At 33.8% G+C, this 13,800-nt stretch overlaps 1 protein-coding gene across 1 annotated transcript in view; it reads left to right on the forward strand.

Moving 5' to 3' along the window:
- Window positions 1-13,800, forward strand: part of LOC126774534 (uncharacterized) — a 203,717-nt gene that overhangs the window by 103,554 nt on the left and 86,363 nt on the right. Inside the window, exons 5-6 of the mRNA XM_050496097.1 lie at window positions 8,220-9,099; window positions 9,497-9,597. Coding sequence (XP_050352054.1) covers window positions 8,220-9,099; window positions 9,497-9,597 — 981 coding nt within the window. The remainder of the gene's footprint in view (window positions 1-8,219; window positions 9,100-9,496; window positions 9,598-13,800) is intronic.

The raw sequence follows: 13,800 nt of genomic DNA on the forward strand, positions 1-13,800 counted from the left end.
GTTTATATTTTCTAAAATATTATAAAGCTTAAACATGTAAAATGATGAACTTTAACTTGGTGACGGGCTTTGTGTAAGCCTGCCTGGGTAGGCATCATTCATCTGATATTCTACCGCTAAAAACAATACTCTTTGTTGTATTCCGGTTTGAAAGGTGAATGAACTAGTGTAACTACAGGCACAAGGGACTTAACATCTTAGTTCCCTTGGTCGTTGGCGCATCGGTGATGTAAGAAATGGTTATTTCTTTTTGGATTAAAATAGTTTCTGCTATCCCTATGTTATTGCGGTTCTTCTTAATAAACTCAAACGGCTACAAAACTTGTATGTTTCGTTTTCTGGCTTCGTAATATTGGAATATTTTTATACTTGTATGTATATTATTTACTTGTAATATATTATATAAATGTATAGTTGAGAATTATACACATAGATATTTCTTCAGGCATATATATGCCTGAAGAAATATCTATGAGCGAAAAACATGTATTATGTATAATAGTTATCCTTTGATATTCTTCTATCTATAACGTCTTATTTCTATTAATAATGCGTTAAATAAATAACTCATGTCGCACTTGATTCTTTAAGGTTTTTAAAGGCAACTTCGATGTGTAAATCAAAATGTGTCCATTGACATATAGTATATATATAACATAGGTAATTTATATACTACGAAATGACATGAAATATAATATTTTATCTTATATAGAAAGGAATGAACGCATGTATTTCTTAAATACAGTCATAAAAGGCTTTAAATAATGCATAGTATGCAATGACGATAAATAGATTTCTACGAAGCGTATATCAAAAATCGTTTTAATAGAAATATTTTTTAAGTCTCGAACACATATACATATGTATAAAAACTTAGAGGTACGAATCGTTATTCCAAATTCAAAAACGATCAAACTGGTAGCTATTAGCTAGTTATCGAATTTAACATCTATATATAACTGAATAGATGCTGCAAGTCTTAAATTTACCAATTTGCAAATTATTTGGTTGAAGAGACACTTGACTCTCGGAACCGATGCCAAAGCCTCGGTTTTGTAGTTTGTCCAGTAATTGAATCTATCTGTCGTCGATGCCATAACCTATAAATAGTATTCAAAGCTACATCACTTTAGATAAACAATTCAATTATTTATGCGATTAAGAAACAAGATGGCTGAAGAGGCTCACCGGTTACAGAACTAGAATAAAAAAAAAAAAACAAAGATCAAATGAAAACATACTTTATCCAAGTTTTCTTAGAAGTATTTTTGAATGGTGATACTAATTAAATGTAATTTAATGTAATGTAAACCTACTATCAACAAGGAACTCAATTGTTTTTGTTGATCCCAAATAAAATATATTTATATATTAAAGAGCATTATAAATTTACATATGTATCAAATGTACCGTGAAATATTTTTTATGTTTTCATTTTACTAGACTACCCTACTGCACGTCACAAACTACTCGTACTTGCTTGCACTGTACCGATATATATATTATTAGGTTATTATAACATTCATTGTTTTACTGTGTACGCCTATTCGATTTAAACAATTTTTTATTCTTATTGTTCTTTAATTTTCTCTGTAAGTGATTTGAATGTAAATCTTTTGAGAATATAAATGTCTTTAACCGTAAATACGTTAATTAAACAAAATTATAATCTCATGAGGTAATATAATATGAGTCACATGTATAAGCTGTTCTCAAGAGTCGTCACGAACCGTCTCGCCAGACGACTTGACGAGTTCCAGCCCCCAGAGCAAGCCGGCTTTCGATCAGGCTACAGCACCGTGGACCACATCCATACTGTTCGGCAGATTGTGCAGAAGACCGAAGACTACAATCAGCCGCTGTGTATGGCATTTGTGGACTACGAGAAAGCCTTCGACTCCATCGAAACCTGGGCAGTGCTCGACTCATTGCAGAGATGTCATATCGATTGGAGATATATCGAGGTACTGAGATGTCTGTACAACGCCGCTACAATGACTGTCCACATCCAGGACTGTAAGACGAAGGCGATCCAACTGCGCAGAGGGGTGAGACAGGGGGATGTAATATCCCCGAAACTGTTCACCAACGCGTTGGAAGACGTTTTCAAGACGCTGGATTAGACTAGGTATGGAGTCAATGTCAACGGCGAGTACATCTCACACCTTCGATTTGCCGACGATATCGTCATCATAGCAGAGTCGCTGGAACAACTCACCGAAATGCTGCGTAGCCTAGGCGAGTCTTCCCGGTGTGTCGGTCTCGGTATAAACTTGGACAAGACCAAGGTCATGTTCAATAGGCATGTCGTGCCGGGACTGATATACGTCGAGGGGAAACCTCTCGAAGTTGTTAGTGAATATACCTACCTAGGACAGATAATACAAGTCGGTAGGAACAACTTCGAGAAGGAAGCCGATCGAAGAATTCGCTTGGGATGGGCAGCATTTGGCAACCTTCGTCAAGTCCTCAAGTCGTCTATACCGCAATGTTTGAAGACGAAAGTATTCAACCAATGCGTCTTACCTGCCATGACATACGGTGCCGAAACGTGGACACTAACTGCAGGACTAGTCCACAAATTCAAAGTCGCTCAGCGTGCAATGGAGCGAGCTATGCTCGGAGTATCTTTGAAAGATAAGATCAGAAATGAGATTATCCGGAAAAGAACCGGAGTCACCGACATAGCTTGCAAAATTAGCAGGCTGAAGTGGCAGTGGGCTGGTCACGTATGTCGTAGGACCGATGGCCGTTGGAGCAGACGAGTCCTAGAGTGGAGAGCGTGAATCGGCAAGCGCAGCGTAGGGCGCCCTCCAGCCAGGTGGACCGACGACCTTAAGAAGGTGGCGGGCACCAACTGGATGCGGAAGGCGGAGGACAGGGAGCTTTGGCGCACCTTAGGAGAGGCCTATGTTCAGCAGTGGACAACGATTGGCTGTTGATGATGATGATTGTTTGTTTAAATTATACATATATTTGTATATTTATTATATATAATTTTCAGAAACGAAAAACTAATTCATGAACTATTAATAACGTTACTTGGTAGTAACTTTGTGTCAGATGCGTCTCCCTGAGTACCTGATAAATTATTCGACCACCAAACACCGATTATTTATATGGCAGTGTTCGATTTTGAAAACTGACAGTGTAATTTATACAGATGATAATAAAGCTTCTGGTTAGTGTTCGTTGATTTTCATACAAAATACCCAAATTTGTATATAATTATTAAATGTAAGTATATATACATTCATGATAAGTTGTAGGTTTTATAAAAAATAGTATATATTTGTAAAGAAAAAGATAATGAAATTTCCAATATTTTTTTAATTCCGGATTAGATTTTTCGGTCAGCTAAGCCCATGCATAAATAAGTACTCTTAAATAAATGCAAAAGAAAGAGAGAATTTAAAAAAAACTTACACGTATGTTAAATGTACGCCGCATTCATGCAAGATCCTATCTCGATGGCCATTACTATAGAAAGTACTCGTCGAGAATACCATCACTGTACAGCCATTAGGTTATCAGGTTTTACGCGCAAGACCTAGCTAAAACTAAAACAACTTAGCTATTGCTAGACCATCATGGAAGGTATTTCAACTTGGTGACCTCAAATCCACGGTAAACAGGTTTCTTCAAGGCAAGCGTTCTACATCCTAGACCGTGTCGATGCTTAACATCAGGCAAGTCAACGATCAAACGCTGGCCTATTAAATGTAAAAAAAATTATGTCCTTGAATAAATTAATCTGAACTTTGAATATAGATATGGTTCCTCATATATGATTACATGTGGCTATTATACTCTAATTTTATAAAAAGAAATATCAGCGAGGCATTAAGTTGAAGTTGATAAATGAATATACACACAATATAAACGGTTTTTCTTATAGAAGAATATAACTATCCAAAACCTCCAAGCACTTAATTAATAACAGGCATAAATTAAACACATGAAAACCTTGAGGCTGCCTGGATTTGAACCTGCAATCTTCGGTAAAGATTCAAGTTTTCTACTCGCTAGACTATTTCGACTCTTTCCTTGTCACAGAACTTTTATGATGAAATAATTCATAACCCTCAGTGGTTCATTTTTAATACGACTACTTCATTATTTATTCAACTAGAATTATAGAGTTACCTTCTATGAGCAGCGTTATTGACCTAATTACTGATGTAGAAAATTCTATAACGACGCTCAGTGTAGATATAAAAAATAAACAACTAAAATTTGGAAAAATTAAAATCACTAACAAGCTCGGTAGTTACTTGCATTAAGTCTTTTTTTCTCGTTTAAGCCCCACATTTTATAGATCTGATTAATTTGTTTTACTAAGTGCCATAGTGCAAGGGATAAAATTTTCATACAATTGCCTATGCTGGCAACAAGACGGCTTATGAGACTTTAAGAAAGTCAGGTTAACACAGCTGTCTCTTTACTCTACCGCTGAGAATTATTTGACGAAAGACCAAATGACTTTTGGAGACTCAATGAATTTTAAAAAAATACATCGACAATGTATACGATTATAAATTTTTCATATCAAAGTTATACTCAAAATTGGATATTCAATATTCATTACAGTTTTATTTCTGATTACATATGATTACTTACTTACATATATATATATATATATATATATATATATACTTCTCACACTAATAGTATGTACTTTGTCTCTATGTGTTAGCGTGAGTATTAATGTTGGAACTAAATTTGTCTCAATTAATCTTCTTGTTGCCTCATATTTTCACCAAGCCATATTCATTCTTCCCATCTAACGACTTTGAAAAATTAATCTGCAATATCTGTAAAGCTATTTAATAAGCCGAGATGGTCCAGTGGTTAGAACGCGCGAATCATAACCGATAATCGTGGGTTCAAACCCGGGCGACCACTGAATTTTCATGTGCTTAATTTGTGTTTATAATTCATCTCGTGCTTGACGGTGAAGGAAAACATCGTAAGAAAACCTGCATGTGTCTGATTTCATTGAAACTCTGCCACATGTGTATACTACCAACCCAAAAAGCAGCGTGGTGGAATAAGCTCCAAACCTTCTCCTCAAAAGGGAGAGGCCTTAGCCCAGCAGTGGGACATTAACAGGCTGTTATTATTTTATAATAACGGACTTCACGGACGAACGGATACTCCGCAGAACACAATATCGAAATGTCAGAAAGTAATTTACTTCATTGACTATAATAATTATAATATCGTATTTTGTCAAGCATTAATGTTATGAAAAAATAAGTAGAAAAAAATGCTTAAAATATTTTGCTCACATTGTCAATAATAATTATGCTCGAATTTCGACCACTGAGCGAACAGTTGTGAAATTACTTCTACTAAAATAACTGAACTACTACTGAAACTTATATGAGTACTGTAGCCCAAAATTAATAAAATAATTTATGTTCAGCTAATGGAACTTTCTCATAAACCAAATTACCTTTTATGAAGCAATTATAAAATTATCTAGCTTTTATAGACGGCTTAACCTAGCGCCCTAGAGAGTAATAATTTGAAATCTTCAGTAGATCATCTTTCTTTTCATACTTCGTAATTATTTCACTGAAACCGAGTTAATATTGGAACATTTATTTATTTTTTAAATAATGAGTTTCATATACACTTAGATAATAGCAGAACCCGGCGGACGGTTAGCCTGCCTTCGTATACCCTTTCTCATGGCCGAATTGTGAAACGGCGAGTTATATCCAAATAAATAATATTAAAAATATACTTATATTATATATGTCAACTTTGTTTGCAATGAGTAATTTCTGTGCTATGAGAATCTCTTTCAAACCCCATAACTACCCTTAAGAATCCCAGGCTACCTCAATAACAAATTTTATCACAATCGGTTTAGTGTAACAGTAAACAGCAACAGCCTGTGAATATATCACTGCTGGACTAAGGCCTCCTCTCCCTTTTTCAGGAGAAGGTATAAAGTTTATTCCACCATGCTGCTCCAATGCGGGTTGTTGGAATACATGTGGCCGAATTTCAGTGAAATTAGACACATGCAGGTTTCCTCACGATGGTTTCCTTCACCGTATAGCACGAGATGAATTATAATCACAAATTAAGCACATGAAAATTCAGTAGTGCTTGCCCAGGTTTGAACCCACGATCATCGGTTAAGATTCACGCGTTCTTACCACTGCGCCATCTCGGCTCGGTTCAGTGCCTTAGTCGGCTTAGTGGCTTAGTCATAATAAGATAACAAAAATACTGACAGAGCTACTTTAGCATTTATAATTTTAGTTTGTATAGTTTTGTACACAATAATAACTATCCATTTTCAATATATAGAAACAAAGACCAAGCCATAAGCAACTACATCTAATACCATAAACTAACCCAGATGTTGTCCGTGAAGGATTAACTTGGGACAAGATTCAATACCCGAGCTTAAAGCGTTGATAACCCAATATTATACATAGCAAAGTTGGTCTTTAACACGCACACAGTATGTACACTGTACATATAGTCCATGTATTATATTTATTTAATTCCTCGATGTAAAGCATGTAAATATTATTATAGGTAAATTGTTTTAAATACACATATGAAGACTGTAAAGTTATGAAATCTCTAGATTGAAATTGTTCGTCAAGTTTAAATCTGTTAATAATTATAACAACATTTGTTTTGTGTTTATAATTCATCTCGACCTCGACAGTAAATGATAACATCAGAGACAATACTTATGACAGATGTTGATGATAAATAATAAGACGTTTCGCGAGCGTTTTTTTTTTTTTGACGCAGTGGAAACCTTCAGAAAAGTATCCGGCTTTTTATGTAGGATTCTTACCCACTAAAATCACTGCGAGGTCCGTCCTCGGCACGGATCGAAGAGACTGCGGGATTGTGTTGATATAACGCATCCGTAGCCTCTCTCGTGCTGTGCTTGTCTGCTGGCTCATCGGAGCTCTCCTCAGAGGGCGAAGGTAATCTCGCCCGTACCCCGAGTCAGCAAAATTTCAGCTTAAGCCCGCGTGTCCCAAACTCAACCCTCAAAATACGCGAACTCATTTCTGAATCTGCCACACAAGTATCTAACTGCGTTAAATTAGTGTCATTTTCCTCAAAAGGGGGGCCCTAGTCCAGTAATGGGAGATGACCAAGCTATTTTTGGCTTTTGTTCTTAAATAAAATTATTTTTTGTACTTAGTTGAAATATATGTAAATGTAACTATAACTAAACTCAGATAAGCAAAATAAAAAAAAACATAAAAATAAAAAAATTATAAACATATTTCGCCTTACACGTGATCCTAACAATGCTATTTTAAGAGCTTACTGTACCTTCGGGAACAGTTTTAAAGAACCATAAAGAAACGAAAGCCCTTTTGGGATTCCCGTTACAAAAAGTTCCCTACGAATGAAATTGCTTAAGGTACGACTACTTTTTCTTATATGCATATTTGAAAGTTTAATATAAATATGCTATTTTATAATATATAGTAGTCATTCTACGAAATGAATAAAATATGAAGATTCTATATATATCATTATATTATATTTATTGATATTTGTAGTTGTTCTTTGCGGATAATAAATTAATTAATGATTTAAAATTCAATATTGCAAATCCTAAGTAGAAATATTTAAATTTACTTTAATGTAATCTCTTACTAATAACTTTTTCTCGTTCATTTGTTCGGTACTGTACTGCTAACTATATATTATCGAAACCTTATCTGTACTCTATGTATCCAACTCCCATTATAACGAGACTACAATTTCTGAATATTTCTTCAAAAACAAATTTGAATGGAATTAATTTGGTGTTGTATAGGATACATAAGCATAATTTTAGCTTACAAACTCCCCTTCAACAGGGCTTATACATAAATCGTTCATTACGTTGAAATGTATCCGGCTCGTTAATATAGTTCAAAGGCATACAAAAGAAATATCGATAGACTGACGGAATACAAATTAGCGTCGTCGAATTTCCAGGCCGGCATTCTGGGAATGTCATTAAGGTTGTGGCCGTGGATAAAGACGGAAAGTGCTTTGTGCTTTGTGAAGCGCTTGACAAAGGTGTATCGGGCGAAACCACTAACTAACGGTCTAAGCTAAAGCAGCTTGAGTTATAAGAGTCGATTACTACTGATAAATAGTTTTTACAGCTTGGTATATAAATAATATAAATGATAATTTTATGAAATTTTAATGACGTAAATTTGTTACAGATTGTGCAATACACATACGAGCAATGAGATCTGGACGCGTCCACTCCGGGCATCTTCCGAAAACCCACGGGTGCCGTTTGCTCTTCACTCCGCCTTCACCGAAAAACGCACTTCTCATTGACTTACACAAATTAAACGTTCCATGCTCCAGTGGATTCGTGAAGTTTGCGCCAACATCGCCAATTATTTGTGGTAAGCTGGAACAAATACCGGTTCCAAATAGAAAGCATCTATACCAGTCTTCAATAAGTAATCCAGAAATAGAGCTCCACGGTCGACCCACGTTCGCCGCGATTTACCGTCTAGTAGATCATTGCCACGATGTTCTTCTGACGGGAAGAAACGGCTCGTTCGAAGTCGGCCCAACGACGAAATTATTCTGCTCCTATAAAATTCACCTTCCGTACGGTAACCGTGTCGCCTTGCGCTTGCAAATGGGCACTGGACCGATAAACAGAAGGGATTCTGAAAATTCCAATATCATTCATGAGGATGTACATACCTTTTGTAAAGGAATAGAGCTGAACTTAATAGATGGGGATTCGAGATGGAAGCATTGCTCGCAGCCAGGTGATCCTTTGCGGAGTGTACAAATTATTTCTGAAAGAAATTTCGTCAGACTTAATATAAGCATATTGGCTAAGAAAAATTCTTCTGCAATGTGGTTGAAAGTATGGTGGATGGACAAGCCAGTGGAAGAGATTATTGGACATTGTGAATACGGTTGGGTGGTTTCTGGGGATTTCTGTGTAATGGCTGTAAGAGACACTAAGAAAGCATGGAAACAAGCTGAGAATGAGTGTGTAAAAATTGGCGGCCATCTTGCTAGTATTTTGAATGAGCGTCAGCAACAAATAATGGACCAACTCCTTATCCATGCGTAAGTTACTAAAAATAATGCTACGTTATAATTTTTTTTAAATATATGTTATTTCTTATATATTGCAAAAATAACCACTTTTTCATATTAATTAATAAAAATCGCCTCTATTCTTAATGCTTAAAAATGATTTTGTTATTCAATATTATCAAAACCTTAAGTAAAACGAATTAATGTTATTCAAAATCAAAAGTATGTTTTCAAGTAAATCACTATTTTAACTCTACCATCGGAAAGCAGCCTATATTTAATAAATAACATTTTTTTGAGAAAAATAATAATAAATACATATTTTTAAAATTAAAATTTATAAAATGGAGACACTAAATTATTAAAACAATATGACGTTAAGGTAGCGTAAAAATATCTTATATTACGAAAACAATTTCTGTCACAGACCTGGCGCCGGAGTTGACGATGTTTACTGGATCGGCGCTACGGATGCCGTCCACGAGGGCGAGTTCCGGTGGTCAGACGGCCTACCTTTTTCTTACGCACGTGAGTATTACGATACCTTCCATAATTAACATGACAATTTCTATGTTTTAATTTCAAATGACTATCAAAATAACGTACTCATTATAATATATATACTTGCATATAATAAAAATCTGAACTTGTAGAAAACTGCATCTTAATAATAATATTATAGCCTGCAAGCAATTTGAAGGTAAGTGGCCACCACCGCCTATAGTCATTGATAGATAGATAGATTGGCATTGTAAAAATTACACTACTTCTTACATCGCATTGCGCCACCAACCTTGGGAACTAAGATGTTATGTCCTTTGTCACTGTAGTTACAATGGCCTTCAAACCGGAAAACAACAATAATAAGTGTTGCTATATAATATAATAATATAAGATAAGCGTAGACTCGTACTCGTCTTACTCAGATATAGCCTAGTAAATAATAATTCTTTTGTATGTGAAACATCTATTGGCTCGTTTTGCGGATAAGACCGACTCGTACGCCGTGACAGCAAACGGCATGCATCTTATGACGTCATGTCGCCTCTCCACCGCCTTCTATTGTCTTCTGTGTAGAACTGTAGTTTCAGTGCCTATACTATATACTCCATTGTTACATATTATGTATTATTAAAATAAGAAAAATATAGTAATTTATTAAAGAAACTGTTTTTTCTATAAATTAATAGAATAACTATTAATTTCAATGATTAATTGCGAGCGTCCTTAACGGCCATATTTTGTTTTTAGAACTTGGAGGTATACTTAAGGAATTGTTCGACTTGAAGACATGCAATTAGGTAAATTGATCATATTTTATTACATAAATGCCTAGTCTAGACTAAGCGGCGACTGAGGATTTATACAGAGTAGCTTCAATAAACATTATGCCAGTGTTTATGTTTTAGCCTTTAATTCTAAACATAAAAGGTCTTTAATAATGTTTGTAAATGTACAAAGTTAGCTATACCGTTGCGCTTATTGTCTTTATCGTGATTATGTAATTAAGAAGTAAGGAGCAGTTGTTTGTTTTTATTTTCGAAATTCAGGCTAAGACTAGGTATTAATCTTATTTGTATGGAAATATCAGAAATTGTTAGGTTGTAGATTATAACTATGCCTCCAAAGTCAAAAGTGAATAATCTTTATTCAATATTAATAGAGTTATACTTATTGCTTATCATAACCACCGGTTCAAAAATAAACACCTCAGACCTGATGATCAGATGTTTTCCTTCACCGTATAGCACGAGATGAATTATAATCACAAATTAAGCGCATGAAAAGTCAATGGTGCTTGCCCGGTTTTGAACCCACGATCACGCCAGATGTAAAACATAGAAATTAATTATCATTGAGCGAATTTATAATAAAAACTAAAACAATAAATGAATATGTATTAAACCAAATAAAGCTTTTCGTTGATAATTTTGTAGTGAAAACTTCTTTAGGCGCTTTGAGCTGGTTTATCGTAGGGGATAGACTCGTGGCTTCGCGTCACCGACAGGCTAATAATATAAATATAATGAAATCGTGGAATGTACAAATAATTTAAGTATTGTGGAAATTAATGAGGATAATAATGATTGAAATTTATGTAAATACTAACAGTATATACAAATATTATAAGTTTATTTTAACGATTATTTATTTAAATTAAGCTGTATTAATATTTCGTACCGAGTTTGCGACTCACTGTGTATTTTGATGAATAAACATCTATGTAATAAAAAGGGATAGAATTATTACTTGGGAGTTCAATTAGATTTTGAAACTGGACAAATATATTTAACAGTTTCAAGTTTTCACTTCTATAAGAAATCCCTATGAAAGCCTGTTTTTTTCTGTGTGCAGTACACACACATAGAGAAGTAATGAATTATTTATTAGCTTGTGTGCTACACAATACACACGCATAAAATACTAGAAGGGACTTCACGGCATAAGAGAGCGTTACGCCGTTCGTCAACTCGGTATACGAGTCGATTTTACCTCCAAGGCGTGCTAATATATGGTTCACATAAATAATAAAAGGATTTTGACCTTTTATTACGTATTTATAAAAATAGCAAGTTTATATTTAAGTTTAGATTTGTGATTATAATTCATTTCGTCCTGCATTTGTCTAATTTCATTGAAATTATGCCACATGTGTATTCTACTACGCATTGGATCAGCGTGGTGGAATAAGCTCCAAAACCTCCTCAAAAGGGAGAGGAGACCTTAGCCCAGCAGTGGGACATTAACAGGCTGTTACTGTTAGATTTAAAAAACGTAACAGTATTTAAATTTATATGACGTAAGCACCTAGTTTACACCAACGCGTCTCAGAGCGGAGCTCACGTAAATTTACATATCAAATATAGCATTTAATATTCACAGTGTTTGTTATGCAAATCGTTTTAATTAACTAATTTCTTGCATTTTTAATTTCATTTTTCTTGAAGATTTAAATTATACTCGATTCCGCTCTTCACTTTTTTTATGAGCATAACAAATCATATGCATCATTATTGGAACGAAGTTCTTTTACGCGGCTTACAGTAGAGTGAAATAGCAGAAAATGTCGCATAACGAATCGTTATGCCTACTCTAAACGACCTCTTTCTTTCTCTTTATTGCTGTCCTTTTTTTACGGTTGATGTGTGAACAAAAGTGAATTTAGTTAAAAAATGATAAAAGATTAAATTCAAGCTTTAAAATGTTATTCATAACAAGAGAAAAGGAAGTCATGGATAAAAGTCTTTATTTATCTTTTCTTCCATTATTATTTAAGTTGCTTAGTGTCATTTTTGCATGTCGTGGTTATCTATAAGTATGGTAACTTTTACCCTTAGACCTATTAGTTTAGAAGCTTTTAATTTGTTATTATTACTGTATGCCAAGTTGATCCTATGAATAAATAAATAATGAGTACCACGTTGTAATGGCATCTTTCTTAATAACTACAAATCGTATATCATAGATGGCGCTCTAAACAATAACAATGATCGATTTCTTTGTTTGTTTTGCCCTTTAGTACTTTGCAAAGATGTAATCTATTTTTTGTAATAATAATTGTGAAATGAAACAATTTTTTTTTCGTGTATCTAACAAATGTCATTTATATAAAATAAACAAGTAAAGTGAACCTAAACTTCCAAGAGACTAAGACCATTATTTATCAAGATATTAATTTTTAAATTATAGTTTTTAACCTTCAAGTACATTTTGAATGTTTAATTTATTGTTAAAATATTTAATTTACTGTGTCAATATTCAAAATAAAATCCGTAACAATTTATATAATTATTCTGAATCAAATTTAATTATTTCCTGCAACAAGTTAAACTTAATTCCGTTTGAATTCTGTTAGCACCGCAACACCTGAAAACGATCTGTGTAGTTGTGAAAAAATAAACTTAGTGAGTTGATGTTTTTTATTTATAATTCGCTATTTTATATTATTATTACTATTTTCTTCAAAAATGTTAAATGAATTTTATAAATTTAAAACGTTTCTTAACATTTTTGCATTTAAAAAAAGAATAACATTAAATAAACAAATTAGAGAGAGTTAAATAAAGGACTGCGCGTTTTGGTGTGACAAAAATACAGATACATAATTAATAAAAGTCTACATTTTAAAAAACGTTTTAAGTTAAGAATATATCTGCAAAGAACTTCGTTCCTGACGGGGGTCCGACTGCACAATTGTTTTAATCTGTTACCAACGAAATATTAATTAAGTAGTGTGTATTTTCGTTCCATAATAACTGTTCTATTCTATTTAATTAAACAAGTTAATTAAGTGAAATTTATTGTGAATTATCTCGCAACTTTTTAAAGCACACAAGTAGCTAATGTTTGTGCAGAAGTTTTTAAAGTATATAAAAGCAAAGTCTGAAATTCATGTTGAATTTCGCTCGTGGTGGTTACAATGAAAAGCTTGAAGAAAATTGCATGTCAGTTGTGTCTAAGACGTATACGCGAACCGTAAAACCGGGTGAGAAATTAAGTTCGAATCCTTACTTTGTTGTTTAAGTATCTATTTATTAATAGCCATATTATGAGATAATCATAATAATATGAAATATCCGAATGAATAACGTGACAGAAATATGCTCGCATATTAAGTACAAGTTTGGTCAAAATAAACCCAAAATTTGTTTGACATTTTGTCCGAAAAATAATTGATTGATTTATTATTATTAGTAAGTAAATAACAGTTTGTAAAATTATTTATGATAC

The sequence above is a fragment of the Nymphalis io genome, chromosome 16, assembly GCF_905147045.1.
Source record: "Nymphalis io chromosome 16, ilAglIoxx1.1, whole genome shotgun sequence".
Classification (NCBI taxonomy): Eukaryota; Metazoa; Arthropoda; class Insecta; order Lepidoptera; family Nymphalidae; genus Nymphalis; species Nymphalis io.